This window comes from Vanellus vanellus (assembly GCF_965231255.1).
Source record: "Vanellus vanellus genome assembly, chromosome: 5".
In the NCBI taxonomy this organism is placed as follows: Eukaryota; Metazoa; Chordata; class Aves; order Charadriiformes; family Charadriidae; genus Vanellus; species Vanellus vanellus.
This window is the reverse complement of record NC_138910.1, coordinates 81,680,738-81,695,996: the sequence shown is the minus strand read 5'-3', so window position 1 is coordinate 81,695,996 and position 15,259 is coordinate 81,680,738. Positions and strand designations below refer to the sequence as shown.

The following is a 15,259-nucleotide window of genomic DNA, read 5'->3' as shown; positions in this document are numbered from 1 at the left end:
GAAGAAAACGTGGTTGAATGTGAACCAAGCTGGAAAACACGCGCCAGGCTGAGCGTAGCGTAGAGCGTGCCGAAGAGAGAGCGGCGTTAAACAATCTGCCTATCTCGATGCAAATGTCCGTTTTTACAATTCTTTTTTTTCCAGTTGCCCCCACAATTCAGGAACTTAAATCCAGCGGTGTGATGCTTGGAGGGAACGGCCTGATACGGTGCGAAGGTGCAGGAGTTCCTGCCCCGGTCTTTGAGTGGTACAAAGGAGAGAGGAAGTAAGTAGCCGGCGCTCGCCGACCCCCTCGTGCTGCCGGGGATGCTGCCCGCCCGCGGGGACCCGGGTGGAAGAGAGAGGGCTCCGCCGGGCTGGCTTTGTCCCCGGTGATGGCGGGTCCTGCAGGCTCTCCCGAAACCGGCGCTGAGCTTTAGGCGGCGGGTGCTTGGCGGTGTCGGCTACCAGCAGCCATGCTGCGCGGCTTTTGGGGGGGAGGTTCTCGGTTTCCTTGCCATCGTAGTTTCCGTGCTCAAAAACGAGGCGTAATCAGGCCGGCCGCGGCCGGGCTGTGATAGCGATAATTGCAATAATGAGCCTAACGTTTAAAATTGCTTTAGTAATTACAGCCTTTTAAGTATAATAACCAGAGAAGCACTGAAAAAGTCGACTAAAAGGATATTTTTCTTTTTTTTTTTTTAATTCATCTTCATAGGTTTTCCCGCTAAGGGTGTTGGGGTGGGAAGGTTGGTTCACGAACAAGACTTTCAAGCGAAGCTTAATGTGTATGAATTTTCACCCCGTTGTGCCATTAGCGGTCTCGACCACAGGTTTATAGCGCGCAGGCTCAGGTAGAGCTGCTGCACGTCTCAGCATCCAAGAGGGGTCAGGGGAGCGCGCTCTGCTCAAACCCTAAAGACTGACCGAGCGCTTTGGGTTTGTTTACAGTCAGCTTCACCTTCAGGTCGTCAGTGCTATGCAATGATAGCAGCCATCTCTGTAGGGTCATCTTTATTTTAAAAGCCGCTCGTTGAACAAGTAGATTTTTTTTTTTATAATAGGAAATTTTGGTTTACAGCTCTTAACTGGAACAAGCTCTTAGATAAGCTGAGTTTACATATTGATGCAAAAGCACGTGGGTGCTGTCCCTTGTAAGCGACTGTCCGTACGCACCTTCTAGCTTCTGGACTTTCCTGGCTTCCAAGTGCTGGGTTTCTCAGCTGGAACATCCCGTTAAACCTGGGAGCTGACGTGAGAATATTAATGACCATTTTTCGTAGAAAGCCATCTGTCAGCTCCTTCCTCTCTGGCCCGCTGCTCCCCTTTAGGAGCATCAGCTGCTCTTCTTCCTGCGCGAGGTTTCAGAGCAGTCCGAACTATTGCACTTTGACCATATCCTGAAGCGTTCTTTAAAACAATATAATCCATCTTTGCTATATATAACAGCAAATGTTTTTCTTCTGGTGGAGAAATTAATTTGCATCCTACTTCCGAAGATCCATGATATACGGATCCATATACGCGTGTCAGGGGGAGCTGCAGCAGAAACATATTTTATGTAGAAAGTATTGCAGCGCAGGTTTTAGCGCTCTGGATTCAATTAGCCATTTCCAGTGCGATAATCACCTTTCTATTTATAACATTGACCGATTGCTTTCTTCGTGAGCGCGTTCAGTGCCACGGCAGCAGCAGGAAAGACGAAGCAGAGCCTTTCAGATGCCAAAGTTGTGCCTTCTGTTTTCTGTTTCACGCGGTGCATCACCTGAGGCTTGCTATAATCGGCAAGGAATGCACCGTCCCATTGTGTCTTACCGCTCAAATGTTATGTTAAATCTGATAGTCCATCCTTTTTTGTTAAACTGTTGTCGACAGATATGCTTGACATAGATGACTGCAAAGGTCCTGGGGATCCCTGAGCCTCCAGCCCCTGCAGGAAAGGGGGAAGGACACATACGTGTATTTTTTCCTCCAGTATTACCCTTTTACCACTGGATGACGGAAAGCCAGCGCAGAACGAGCCTTGGACAGCTCAGCTGTTGTTTTAATGCAAAACTGAGAAGAGTCGGCTTTCGTAGGTAGTTCAGAGTAGCGTGCACATTGTCCTGCAGGTAATTTGCAGATACAGTACAAGACTAAATGTATAGACTGGGAGTGCGCACCCGCTATATTTCCTGCTAACAGAATAGGGAGAATCCCATTTTCATCGGTTAGTCTTGGATTGGGACTTTTTTATTATTATTATTTTTGCTACATCTTGTTGAATAAATGAGCAGTGGGAGTCAGATGTGAAAGCCGGAGTCTACGCTCAGCGTCTGAAAGGGGCCTTTTGTATTGTTGGTACTTAAATTAACGTAAATCCAAACCCACAGTTTCCACACGCCGGGGGGACCACCTCACCATAAAATAGCCGTTAAAACTAAGCATAAAAGCGGTGGCAGACCACTCCTGGTTAAAACTGCTGGTCTTCACGGCAGTTGCCGGGCTAAATCTACCTAATCACCGCGCTCGCGAGAGCTGCCGTTCGTTGCCTGCCGGCGAGCGCTGGCGCGCGGGCGTGCTGTGCCGCGTCCTTGCCCGGCCGAGCGCCCCCCGAGGAGCCCAGAGCCCCGGAGCCGCAGCCCGCGGGAGGCTGGGCACCTCCCCGGGGCTGGGGGGACCCCTCGGCGCTCCCCCCGCAGCGGGGGGGAAGGCCGGGAGAGGTCTCACGGGCGCGTTTCAGACCACTTCGCGCTTTAATCCCTGGAAAGCGGTGCCTTCAACCCCACGCGGGAGCCGTCAGGTGGCTGCACAGACCCCGAGCGGAGGGCACCCCCCGGCAGGGAGAGTGCGGTGAGCTGGGAAGGGACCAGAAATTTGGGGGAAAAGTTAGTAAAAGCATCTTAAAACTGAAATTGTGTGACTTCTAAAAGTGTACAAAGAGTCCCTGCGGAGAGGAGAACGGCCTCACCGGGATGACTCCCACTTCCTGAGACTCAGAACTGTTCAAGTATGTTATGTTGGGTTGCGCAGAAATTAGATCTCGGGGCGTTAAACAGCCACGGGGACGAAGCCCCAAAGTCACCTATCTAAAAATATTAATTCCCTCATCCTCGACAAAGCAAACAAGACTTACATTTGAAATAACAAAACTCATTATAGTGGCTTAATATATTATAATAACATGAAGGTATTCAGATATGAAACCTCATAGGAAGGTAGCCCTCGGGGCTGGCACTGGCGCGTGATCTTCTTTGGATGCGTAGGCGTAATCTCTGGAATGAAAAGGAGATCGCTCTTCCCTTTGCAGCGACTGCTACGAAGCAGCAAGGGGAAGAAAGGGGTAGGGTGGCTGCACACAACGTAAAATGCCGTTCCAGCCTGAGCAGTAACTTGGTAAAACCCAGACAAGTCATAAACGCTGTGTTGAGTCAATAAGCCAGGCAGAGCAGCGCACGGGAGTAATTAATTTAAAAGTAAAAGCATCCGGTTCTTACAACTGCAAATGGAAATCCTCAAAACTGCTGAGTTTATGCTAACTAATGCCGACTCCTCAGTCCGTTAATTATGTGCCTTATTGATATGCATATCGCTCTGATTCCATTTTCTCCACTCCCAGTTCTGGCCCCCCGGTGTCAGCCACTTCCTGCAGCAGGGACATGGAGGGAAGGTGACGCCGCCGCTCTGCTGCTGCTTTGCTGCAGCACTGGCCGGGGCACGGGGATGGCAGAAATCCCAACATCCCTTGTTTTCTGGACAAAAAAAATCATAGGATGGTTTGGGTTGGAGGGGACCTTGAAGACCATCCAGTGCCACCCCCTGCCCTGGGCAGGGACACCTCCCCCCAGCCCAGGTTGCTCCCAGCCCCGTCCAACCCGGCCTTGAACACCCCCAGGGATGGGGCAGCCACAGCTCCTCGGGGCACCCTGCGCCAGGGGCTCACCGCCCCCACGGGAGAGAATTTCTTCCTAATATTTCATCTAAATCTCCCCTCTTCCAGTTTGTAAACCGTTCCCCCTCGTCCTATCACTCCATGCCCTTGTAAGAAGTCTTACAAGCCTCCTCTTCTCCAGGCTGACCCCCCCACCTCTCCCAGCCTGTCCTCCCAGCAGAGGGGCTCCAGCCCTCCCAGCAGCTCCGGGGCCTCCTCTGGCCCCGCTCCAACAGCTCCGTGTCCTTCTGCTGTGGGGACCCCCCGAGCTGGAGGCAGCACTGCGGGGGGGTCTCCCCAGAGCGGAGCGCAGCAGAGGGGCCCAATCCCCCCCTGGCCCTGCTGGCCACGTTGCGGGGGATGCAGCCCGGGGGGCGGGGGGCTCTCTGGGCTGCCAGCGCACATCGCCGGCTCCTGGGGAGCTTCTCACCCACCAACTCCCCCAGGTCCTTCTCCTCAGGGCTGCTCTCCAGCCATTCCCCGCCCAGCCTGGAGTTGTGCTTGGGATTGCCCTGACCCACAAGCAGGACCTTGCACTTGGCCTGGTTGAACTTCATGAGGTTGGCATGGGCCCACCTCTCCAGCCTGGCCAGGTCGCTCTGCATGCCAGCTGCTCCACACAGCTGGTGTCATTGGCAGACTTGCTGAGGGTGCACTCCATCCCACTGTCCATGTCGCTGACAAAGATGTTAAACAGCACTGGTCCCAGTACTGACCCTGAAGAGTGCCACTCATCACTGGTCACCACTTGGACATTGAGCTGTTGACCACAACTCTTTGAGTGCAACCATCCAGCCAATTCCTTGAGGAATCCGATGAGTTAAACCTTACAGCTCTAAAATGGAGATGCTGTAGTTCAAACAGCAGTTGTGGGCCAAGAGGATGGATGGAGGGAGGTTGCTTGGAATCAGCTGGTAGGATAAGCTGTAGGTGGAAGTGGAGCTATCGCTCCAGTCTCCTGGGAGAGCGGTTGGGGGGGGTCAAACCGTGAAAGTCAGCCGGAAGGGATGGTGGCCATGGCTGCAGCTCATGCCTTCTTCTGGGGAAAGGGAAAAGGATGCTTTCCCAAGGAAAGCATCTGACCTGGGGCTGGAGTGAGGACCTGGGGTGCTGCTGGGCGCCCGCCTGCTCTGCCTCCCTGAGCACCACGTGCAGGGTGCCGGCCCGCTGCCACCAGCTACGAGCCACGGCGTGCTGGCACAGGAGCCCTCGGAGCGGGGGAAGCTCCTGGGTTTTTCTGCAGGAGAGGCAGAAAGGGGATGAACAGACACTGGCAGTTTTAGAAGCAGAACATCCATGTGGAGAAGCACATGCGTAGGTTGAAAGGACAAACTTCTGCCTTTCATAAGTCTGGAGGAAAGGTGAATGTTGTAACTGCAAACCAGGCGTTTCAGTCCCATTCTTTTGCTTTTCTTGCAAAACCCCATGTATCCGTGGGATGTGCTGTGTCCTCTCCTCATCGCTGGGCTGCCCAGAGCAAACCAAAGTCCTTCGCAGTGATTCCACTGAGAGCACAAACTGCGGGGGGGGGGGGGGGGAACTCCTCTATGTGCAGCAGCATATAGTTAAATGGGAACAGAGGCACTCAAGTAACGATGAGAAGTATTCAATCCATAATATGCAGAAGTGCAATTAATGGCAGACTTGAGATGTTTTTAGACAAAATGCTAAAAGATGGCATTCATTCCCAGGCTATATGATTATATCTTTCAATATATCAAACAAAAATTGTCTACTTAATCCGTAACTCTGCTCTTTATGTGAAATGTAAGGAATTAAGAGTAATCAACCGTAGGTAGTATTTTAATAACACAGTTACCCTTCTCATCTCCCTGTTTGATCAGATGCGGTTTACCTACATTTTGCTTGGTCATCTTTCTTCGCCCCCGTGCAGCAGTGGTGTTTCTGACGTGGCTTTGGAAGCAGCGTCAGAAGACCCGCACGGTTCCTACGAGACTGGGGGTGGGAAGCTCAAAGCCAGTGAAGCCAAGCTGGGTGGAAGGAGCCCTGGATTGGCTCTGTCCTGCACCTCGTTGCCTGGTTTCTGTTCAGGTTGCTGGCTTGGCATGCACTGCTGCTGGAGCACGTTTTTCCTAATTACAAGTTTAATTTATAGCTGTAGAGGCCTGTAAAATAAACTGGGGTCACAGTCCTGCGTAGTCGCATTTCTGGCTACCGAATCCTCATCTGCCATCAGCTGGAGGTGCGTAAGGACCAAAGCCATCTCCAGAGTCTGAAAAAACACTCTGAAAGATTTACCATCGTATTTTTCTGCTCCCAAATATAGGGTATTTAATTTTTTAGTTAGGTTTTTTGCCCAATTTAAAACCTCGGCTCTCCATCTGAGAGTGTAGATCCCGTCCTACGGCCAGGCGGGGCCGTGCGCGTCCGTCTGTATTTTCTTCTGACTGTAGGACGCACAGGCAGAAACTGTTCCCCTCAGCACCCCACAGCTCCAGAGTTGCCCACGGCATCGACGATCTGTCGCTATGAGAATTTTGCTCGAACGGCTCCTTCGGCAGCTCACAAACAGCTTAGCGTGCTACCGGTTGTGTCTGTAAAAAAAGAAAAAAGAAAGAAAAAAAAGAAATTTATTGCTTATGGTATATGAGTTACAGAAATTTTCTTTTTGCTTTCTAGACTGATCAATGGTCAACAAGGAATTACTATTAAAAATTATAGTACAAGATCACTTCTTACTGTTACCAATGTGACAGAAGAGCATTTTGGCAACTATACATGTGTCGCTGCCAACAAGCTAGGGACGACCAATGCCAGCCTGCCTCTCAACCGTAAGTAACGTGGACATGTGGCAAATGTTCATGGTTGTTTGTTTCCACATACATGGATTCAAAAGCCAAAAAAAAAAAATAATTAGTTTGCTTTTTCCCCCCTGGTTTCTTCACAAGGCATACAAATACCATTGTGTTCCTCAGTACTGGGAAATAACGCACCTGGGTATTTATTCCGTGCTGCAGAAAGGTTTCTGTTCTGAAAGTGATGCCACATTTTGGGGGTATTAATGAGTTATGAATCTACCAAAGAAAAACCCAACCACAACTAAACCCAACCCGCCGTCGTGGTATAGAGACAGAATTAGCATGACAAAATCTTTTTGCCCAGAATAGCACTAACGGATGACTAAGGCACTGCTGTAAGCAAAGTTAAACACAAGGAGTACACCGAGCTGAATAACTGGGGGGTGCCGGAGCCCCGCGCACAGGTCGCTGGGTCGGTCGTTGGCCTCTGGGACAGAGAAGTCGCGGAGGACTTGAAGTTAAATCTTTTGGAAAAGACAATAAGCATTGTAATAGGCAAAGCAAAGCGTTGAGATTTTTAGCATGAAGATTACCTAAAATGGGTCTCAAATGTCCTGCTTGAAAGATATTTTTGTCTGTGCATTTGTAGCATTTCGCGTTTGTTGAATATGTAGCCATCTGTTAGTGGCACCCGGAGATGTGCGTTGTTGAATTTGCATGCTAATCTGTTTTAATAGTGATAAAACTGAAAGACAAAACTTAGAATATATCCTACACGCTTTTCTCTACATAAAGATATTCCTTATTGAGTGGAAACGTAGACTTTCAGTTGCTTAAATCCTAGGGTTATTGCCTTCTAGCCATGAAACTTCCTTCTGAATATACTTCCTATATGACAGTATTGTCAGGGTATTCTAAATTACTGTAGAAGAGATGTAATAAGCAGAAAATAGCACGAAGCCTTTGCTGCCTTTTTACTGAATATTTGAGAAATCATTAACAAAGCGGAAACAACGTTACACTTATTTTAAACAGAAAATGCAAGAAGTGAAACCAAAGGAATATTATGGCAGAAGCAGATAGTATTTGGTGTATTTGCAATTCAGAGAAGGCAAAACGAAGGTTTGGTTTAATTTTGAACAGAGCAGAGCTGAATCCGTCTCTTAGTTGCTGCCAGGATTTTATATCAGCTTTAAATCGTTGAGGTAACCAAGTAGCCACCACTGAAAAGCACTTTGAGATGCAGAGGTTGAAAATGTCATATAAGTACCGAGTACATTGTTACAAATCGTAAAAATAGATGTTCTCCATCATGAAAGAGATGGGATGTGTGAAGCAGAACAGTCTAAGAGAAAATACTGAAATCTGGGTCTGATCCTGACCTCACGGAATGAAATATGGGGGTGGCGTTAGCTCAGAGGTTTCAATGAAAGACCAAGGAGAAATGTCTTATTTTATACTATGATTTTTTTAACCTAGTAAAAACAAGGAGAGGTTTCCCAAAGGTGGTGATCTAGATCTCAGTTGGGAATGAAGATCATTTGGTGGAGTTTTTTCCTTGCTCATAGTTTGCATTAATGTCATCTAGAAAGAGTATCACTTTAAAAAGAAAAAAAAAATCGCAGGGTAGCAACTTATTAAGTATGGACTCCTTACTCCTTCAGAGAGAATTTTCTCTCGTGAAACTCTGCTTGCATTTTATTTTGTTGGCACTGATAGCTGAACGTATGCGCTGGTTCAGGTATGTGTGGGGGACGTGTTAGCAGTTAATGGTTGGTTGCAACGTTTGATAGTCGAATACAGGGTTAAGTATAATTTGATTGTCACGAAACTTGACAAAAGTTAACAATTAGACATTGACATCATATTTCAGCGTGTGTTTTGAACTGTTAATTGCACTGGGGCAGTAGAGTCTGAGATGCGGAGCGGTTGCAGCAGCATCATTAGTGCAGCTGCCGGTAACGGCCGCGATTCGGGCCCCCGCCCTCCGTCCCATGCGACACCGCGACGGGTGCCCAAAGGCGCAGGGGGAGTTATCAAAACCCTGTCACAAGGCGCAGCTACAGCGGGAGCGCTTCAAACCCTGAGCGTGGATGCCTGCACACCTCCGCTCTTCGGGGCGGGCACCTTGCCCGATATCGCTAAGTAATTGCTCATTGGCTGTTTCTGTCTGCTCTTGGTTGGGTTTGTGGGTTTTTTTAAGAAAAATGAGTATAGCAGAGTTAGGAAATCTGTATTTTCTTTCTTTGCACTTCCCTGTATAATGTATAAATGACATCGTCGCTGTGCACAGCTGGGAGCCTTTCTCGAGGACAGAGCTAATTCCCCGTTATTGGTGTCTGCATCCCATGCAGATATAAAACTCAAGGACACCAGAAAAAGGATTATTTCTTCTACTACCAAGAGGGCTCTGGCTTTCTGTGATCCATAAAGGCAACCTCGAGCTAACAGAAAGTCATAAAGTGGGTAAAGGGATGTCAGGACAAGGTAAAAGCTGACTTTGTGTGGCTGCGACGTGGGCTGAGCAAAGGAGATGGTAGATGATTAATGGAGGTGTACCTGACGGTGCCAGGGGGAGAGCTTCTCTGGGGTATGACTCCTCCACCCATGGCCAGAGGACAACCCTGCTGCTGCTGTCAGCCGGGACCCAGCAGAAGGTCACCCAGAGCCACTTCTGTCCTGGGGACAGACGGCCAGATCAGTCTGCAGAAGAACCTCACGTCTGGGGAGTTATGAACATGCCAGATCCCGGGAACGTAACAAAATTTATCGTATCCCTAACTGAAGACTTGTTGGCCATGTCTAAGGTCTAGCTATTAATAATAAATTCAGCAGCTGTAAAATAGAAAGCCTGAGCCTTGCGGGAAAAATACAGAGAAGCAGTGGTTCCAATAAATTAATAATGAATGGCAATTTGCTAATTATTCATGGCTAAGTCCTCTGTATCATCCAAATGTGTTGTTTTTTGTGGGTAAGCATATGAAGTACGTGATCCTCCCAGAACACCCGCCTGAGGAGTGTCTGTTGGACAGTCCCATCCTGCCATCTATGGGCCTAATTGCTCAGAAGTTTAGCACTGCCTACGCTGGCTTTTCCCAGAATTTCTGGTACTTAAGAAGAAGAATAATGTAGCCCTTTCCTGTAAATAAAGCATGGATTTGCTGATTCGTTAAACCCAGGGGATGAGGCGTTACGGTGTGTACCCAGGGTAAGAGGTTCCATCTACAAGGGCAAGGAGCCAACGGGGAATGGATTAGCCCTTTTCTAATTAAGCAGATTTTGCTTTTAGATTAGTGCAATCTTAATTCGAGACAAAAGGCTTTTTCCTACAAACAAATCTGCAAGGTCATTGCGAGGGGAGGGAGTTATCATTAACCATTGGCGGCGAGGTAGGTTTATTCCACCATTTTTTCTGAAGCAGCCAAAACTGAGATGGTCTCTATTGCTGCTAAAGCAGCAACGTCCTTACCGAGCTGTCTCCTGTCCTTGCGCTCTCCTGGCCAGAAGCCACAGTTGGTAGTTTCTCTTAGCAAAGCTGAGTCGTGGCAGAAGGTTTTTCCTGCCTTTGATCGGTGAGGATAAAGGTGGAGCCATTGCGCAGCCACTGGTCCCCGCAGCAGGACGTAGGGCGAGATGCTGCCACCACAAGCCCATCCTTTAGGGACGAACTGCTGGAGATCCAGGTGCCAGATCCTGAGCACCGCAGAACCAGGCGGTGTAAGTCAGGCTGGAGGGTGCATCCTTTAGTATCCTGGCTCGGTCAGGGGTGCGACGTCAACCCCTGTCCTCATCTCCTCTCTCCTCTGCCTGAGCACTTGTTAGATTAGGGCAAGAAATGGAGTGGTTGTGGATCTGCATGTAGGTTTAATCTACACATCTACAGAAACTATAAATCCACTTAAGAGACTGTTCGTAGAGGCATTAAATTCACTGCTACGTGTGTGATCTCTGTGTGCCCCCTGAAGATGTCATCCACAAAAGTCTTGGTTCATGTAAGCCACCACCTCGCAGAAGATGAAAACAATTGTTGCTTCTCTAGTAGATATGTCTGTTTTCATTCTTCAGTGAAGGTATTATTTTTATTTTCTAAAGAGCACCTCCTATACATTCCCTAGAATTTTTAGGAATGCTATAAATAACTCATCAGGTAAGTGGTGCCTTTCTTAAGAAAAGTTGCAATACAGAAGAAGGGTCCGTGTCCTGGTTATGTGATCCACTGGTGTTACCGATGTTCGGGTTTACGCAGAAATCTTAGATATATTGTCAGTAATTATTCAAAAACATAAATAATTGTGAAGAGCTGCAGAAAAGGTCGATAATGACATTTGGAAGGAGTAGGAGCATAGCAAGGTGTGTGAGAGATGTGGTAGTATTTTCGGTGCTAATTTAATTGCGGCAGCTGAACAGAACTACTTTATTGAATAAGCATCCAACTGTGAACTTATGGTTAGTGCAACATGCTTAGAATCTTGTCTCAAACATTTCTACATGCCAGGAAGCACCAGACCATGCCCTCAATTTATATGCGTTGATTGCATTGTGTCCCGGTTCCTACATAAAGATTCCTAATTAAACTGCTGTATTATTATTTTTAATACATTGGGTTTCATGTCTGAAATGCAAAAAAAAAAAAATTAATATACTTCCAAAAATTTAAATTAACTCATTGTAAATTGCACTTAACGTGTAATATTGTGCATGTTCCTCAGTGGCACTGTGTATAATTGGTGTAGCGTTGGGTACGTCTACCAGAACATTGAAGACCCAGAGGTATCAAGGGTATGTGCAGAGTGGTATAATGGCCTTGCTGGGACACATCTTCTAAATAAGGGGACAGGCGACCCTTTTCCATGGTCACTTCCTGCTGCGCCAAGTCATGAAAATCAGAGGAAAACTAGGGCTTAAGGGGACTTGGGAGAGGACCTTGGCCGTCTGACCGAGGGCAGGCTCACGATGCCACTCGTTCCTGGAAGCTGTTGGACCTGCTCCCTCCATCCAGGGTGACCCATCGCCGTCAGGTCGTAGCCGTGCTTCTTTCCTGCGTTAGCAACTCTTCCTTTGTGTTTAAACCAGACCTTTTCTTACTGCAGCTGCAGCCTCTTTCCACCCGCCGTAGTCACGGTGGGAAGAGGAGACAGCAGGGTTTCTCGGGAGTAAGGAGACATGAGGTTGGAGCAGAGGGAGGGAAGGGCAATGCTATGGCAAAATAAATGGCTCCAAATCCATAAAAGCCTCTCCTGAAACGAGCAAAGGAATGATCCAGAATTAGCGACTTCATGTACTGATAAACACATGCATTTGCACTACCATCATCACCAGTAGAGGGGACGGGGTGGCCGAGCGGGCTTGCTGCTGGGACAGGCACCCTTCCATCGCTGTTGTGCGGTGGTGATTTAACGTTGTCTGTTGCCTGGGCTGCAGTCATATTCCTGAAGTGACTCTTCTTAAACCATAAAGTTTTCTGTATGCACTTATACCTGCTTTAGCAAGCTGTATTTTATTATCCCTTCCCTTCCCTTCCCTTCCCTTCCCTTCCCTTCCCTTCCCTTCCCTTCCCTTCCCTTCCCTTCCCTTCCCTTCCCTTCCCTTCCCTTCCCTTCCCTTCCCTTCCCTTCCCTTCCCTTCCCTTCCCTTCCCTTCCCTTCCCTTCCCTTCCCTTCCCTTCCCTTCCCTTCCCTTCCCTTCCCTTCCCTTCCCTTTTCCCTTTTCCCTTTTCCTTTTCCCTTTTCCCTTTTCCCTTTTCCCTTTTCCCTTTTCCCTTTTCCCTTTTCCCTTTTCCCTTTTCCCTTTTCCCTTTTCCCTTTTCCCTTTTCCCTTTTCCCTTCCCTGTTTTTTTAAATTCTCCTGCTGCAGACAAGGTTCGGGCTGCATCTCTGGCCGCGCTCCCCTCTCCCTGGCACTGCCCTCCGGACCTCCCGCAGGAGTTTTCCCGTAGAGCCCGGGCTGCGCAGGGCCCGGCGAGGCTGGCGCTGCTGCGGGTGGACCGTATTATCAGCAATTTCCGTAGCTTGTAGTCACCGTGCAAAGACCGCTCGGGTTGTCTCCTCTTCAGGTAGTTTGGTGTGTCATCATTAAACTCAGCAGTTTCATTTTATTGACTGAGGAATCGTATTTTAGTGTATTTGGATGTGCGACAGATTTCTGCCAAGGTTCAGCTCGATAGCTTTGCCTAGCCGACCAAATTTGACATTTCTAGAAAGAAATTTACTCTCCAGGGGAACTCCCTTTGTGTCCACAGCTTCTGCTGTTGTCCAATTACCTAAGAAATGTTTTACTATTTTATCTCTCAAATACCAGCCTGCAAAGCAAATCAGACTTAAATTTGCATAGTTGTGTGTTATGTCTCAGCCAGGAGGGCTGGTCTGCCAAAAAAAAAAAAAAAATTATATAGATTTATCTTTTTTATAGATTTATTAGGAGCCTATTCAAAGTCTGCTGCAGGCAGTCAAATACATTTAGTGTTTTAATAAGGTTTGGATCAAGCACAAAGTCTCCTGTAGACATCACTGTGCGTGGACTGAATTTTTCTTTGGAGGGGTCCAGTCCGTCCTGCCCCTGAGGGTGCAGGCGTTGGCCGGAGCTTCTCATCCAGGTGCTGCTGAGCGTGCAGGGCAGGTCTCTTCCCCCACGTCTCCGGAGGGGTGGAGGACAGCGAGCAGATTTGAAATCCATTCTGGGAACTTGCAAATCATTTGTAAAGGGGTTGTCACATGCCTGAGCCGTGATGCTTTCTTATGGCTTCTGACCTGCTGCAAGGGACATCCAGGTCCACGCCTGTAGGGTTTCAAGGTATACCCTTTATAAAGCCAAACCAAACCTTTGTGTGATGAATTGTCCCACATGGAAGCTCATAACGTCTGTGGTGTACCTCTTCCGTTACAGACTGAAGGTGATTTTCCTTTTTTTTCCTTCTGTGCACACACTGTCTTCACTGGTGGGTTTTCTGGTCTACGTCCTTGGTTTTGCTTACCGTGTCCAAGTTGGCCTTATAGGACCGGCTGATCCGTCCACTATAGGAGAGGTGATCCATCATGGAAAGGACCTGTCCTGGAAATGGAGACTGGGACAGACACCCAGCTCCTGATGAGCATGTTGAAATTCAGGGAATTAGAGAAGTGGGGTTATAAATCTGGGAGCTGTTTCTTGAGGGACCTTTCTCAACGATCAAGGTGTATTCATCCAGGGCATTTTAATTGAGCGTTCATGTTCCCCATGGAAAACAACTCTCTGAAAACTTTCAGGCACCTCCAATGGGATTGATAGCCAAGGTAAAAACCTTTCTTCTCTCCCTGTTCTCGCACAGGGTGAAATGGAGACACACAATGCAGCTGAACAGCGCACAACTAAAACAGAGCGTTGTCTTTACATCACAGGTTGACCCAGGGGACTAATTTCATAAGATATTGCTGAGACAAGGAGCCCGGCAGAGTTAAAAACTCAGCACCTTAAATTTATACATTCGTACAGAATAAGATAAATGGGCAAATCCTCCATTTATGTAAGTCGTAATAATTCTGTCAGGTGTTGGGTTTGAGATCCTTCCATATGGGTGCCAACTGCTGCTCCAGGTAACAATTACTGAGAGGTAAGGAGAAATTTTCTCTAAATCCATTTTCCAGCTTGAGCTTTATTCTGAATTATATGACAATAAGTGACTGAGATGGGACGAGATAGAAATAACCCGTCTGAGCAAGGCCAATAGCGTGTCTTTCTCCCCTTGATATTTGGAAGAAACTTTAAAGGCCTGAGAGTGTACCTGTGTTTGCAGGGGAAAAGAAACCAACAAAAACCCCAGTGATTTTTGCAATGAGTCCTTGCCAAAGGTGCCTCTATGTTATGTTTTGTTACATTTGTGTTTATATTCTCAAATTGTGCAATTATAACCGTAGCTAACAATGTTTAGACACATATTCTTACAGAACTGGATAAATCAGAGAGGTTGAAGCATGTCTAGAGGCATGTCTGAGTGTTCATCTTAGGTATCAGTTAATTATGATGACTAAAGCATTCAAGGTCATCTGTGGAACTTATTTACAGCGCGCTGCTAAAGGCAGCGGCTGCTCGTGCCCTGATCAGGGTGAGGAGCGCCGACGGTCAGAGCTCTTGAACTTGTGTTTCTTTTCTAAGGGGTAGAAAAACTTGAAGTAAATTAACTTTTTGCAAAAATTGAAAATCTAAAGAATACCATGCATAACAAACGGGATGAAAACTAGACTTTCTATAATGTAATAATATAAGTATATTTTACAACTCAATCCGGAACACAGACTTCAGCCTTGGCCTCAAAAAGAAAATTTTTGCAGAATGGAGGGGGAGGTTCATAAAGGGGTGGTAGGAAAAAAGGATGAAAAAATTCCCATGTCAAGAGATTAAAGATGATTACTGTCTATCTTCTAAAGGAAAAGAGGCTTATTGAAATATTGGCTAGTCTAGAGGTGTATTAGGAAGTTTTCTCATAAAACAAGCCCAAGAGAGCTTTCACTTACACTAATCAGTGGCAAATTTTAAACTTTATGCAAAGCAAGTCTTCATTAAAATATTATTAAGTGCAGAACTTATTTTCATAACAAGTTGTTGAGACTAAAGCTCACAGGGCTTTAAAAAGGAATTA

At 47.4% G+C, this 15,259-nt stretch overlaps 1 protein-coding gene across 1 annotated transcript in view; it reads left to right on the top strand.

Annotated features, from left to right (window-relative positions):
* NEGR1 (neuronal growth regulator 1) overlaps positions 1–15,259 on the top strand; it is a 307,482-nt gene that overhangs the window by 241,723 nt on the left and 50,500 nt on the right. The window contains exons 5-6 of the mRNA XM_082483897.1: positions 145–265; positions 6,530–6,681. Coding sequence (XP_082340023.1) covers positions 145–265; positions 6,530–6,681 — 273 coding nt within the window. The remainder of the gene's footprint in view (positions 1–144; positions 266–6,529; positions 6,682–15,259) is intronic.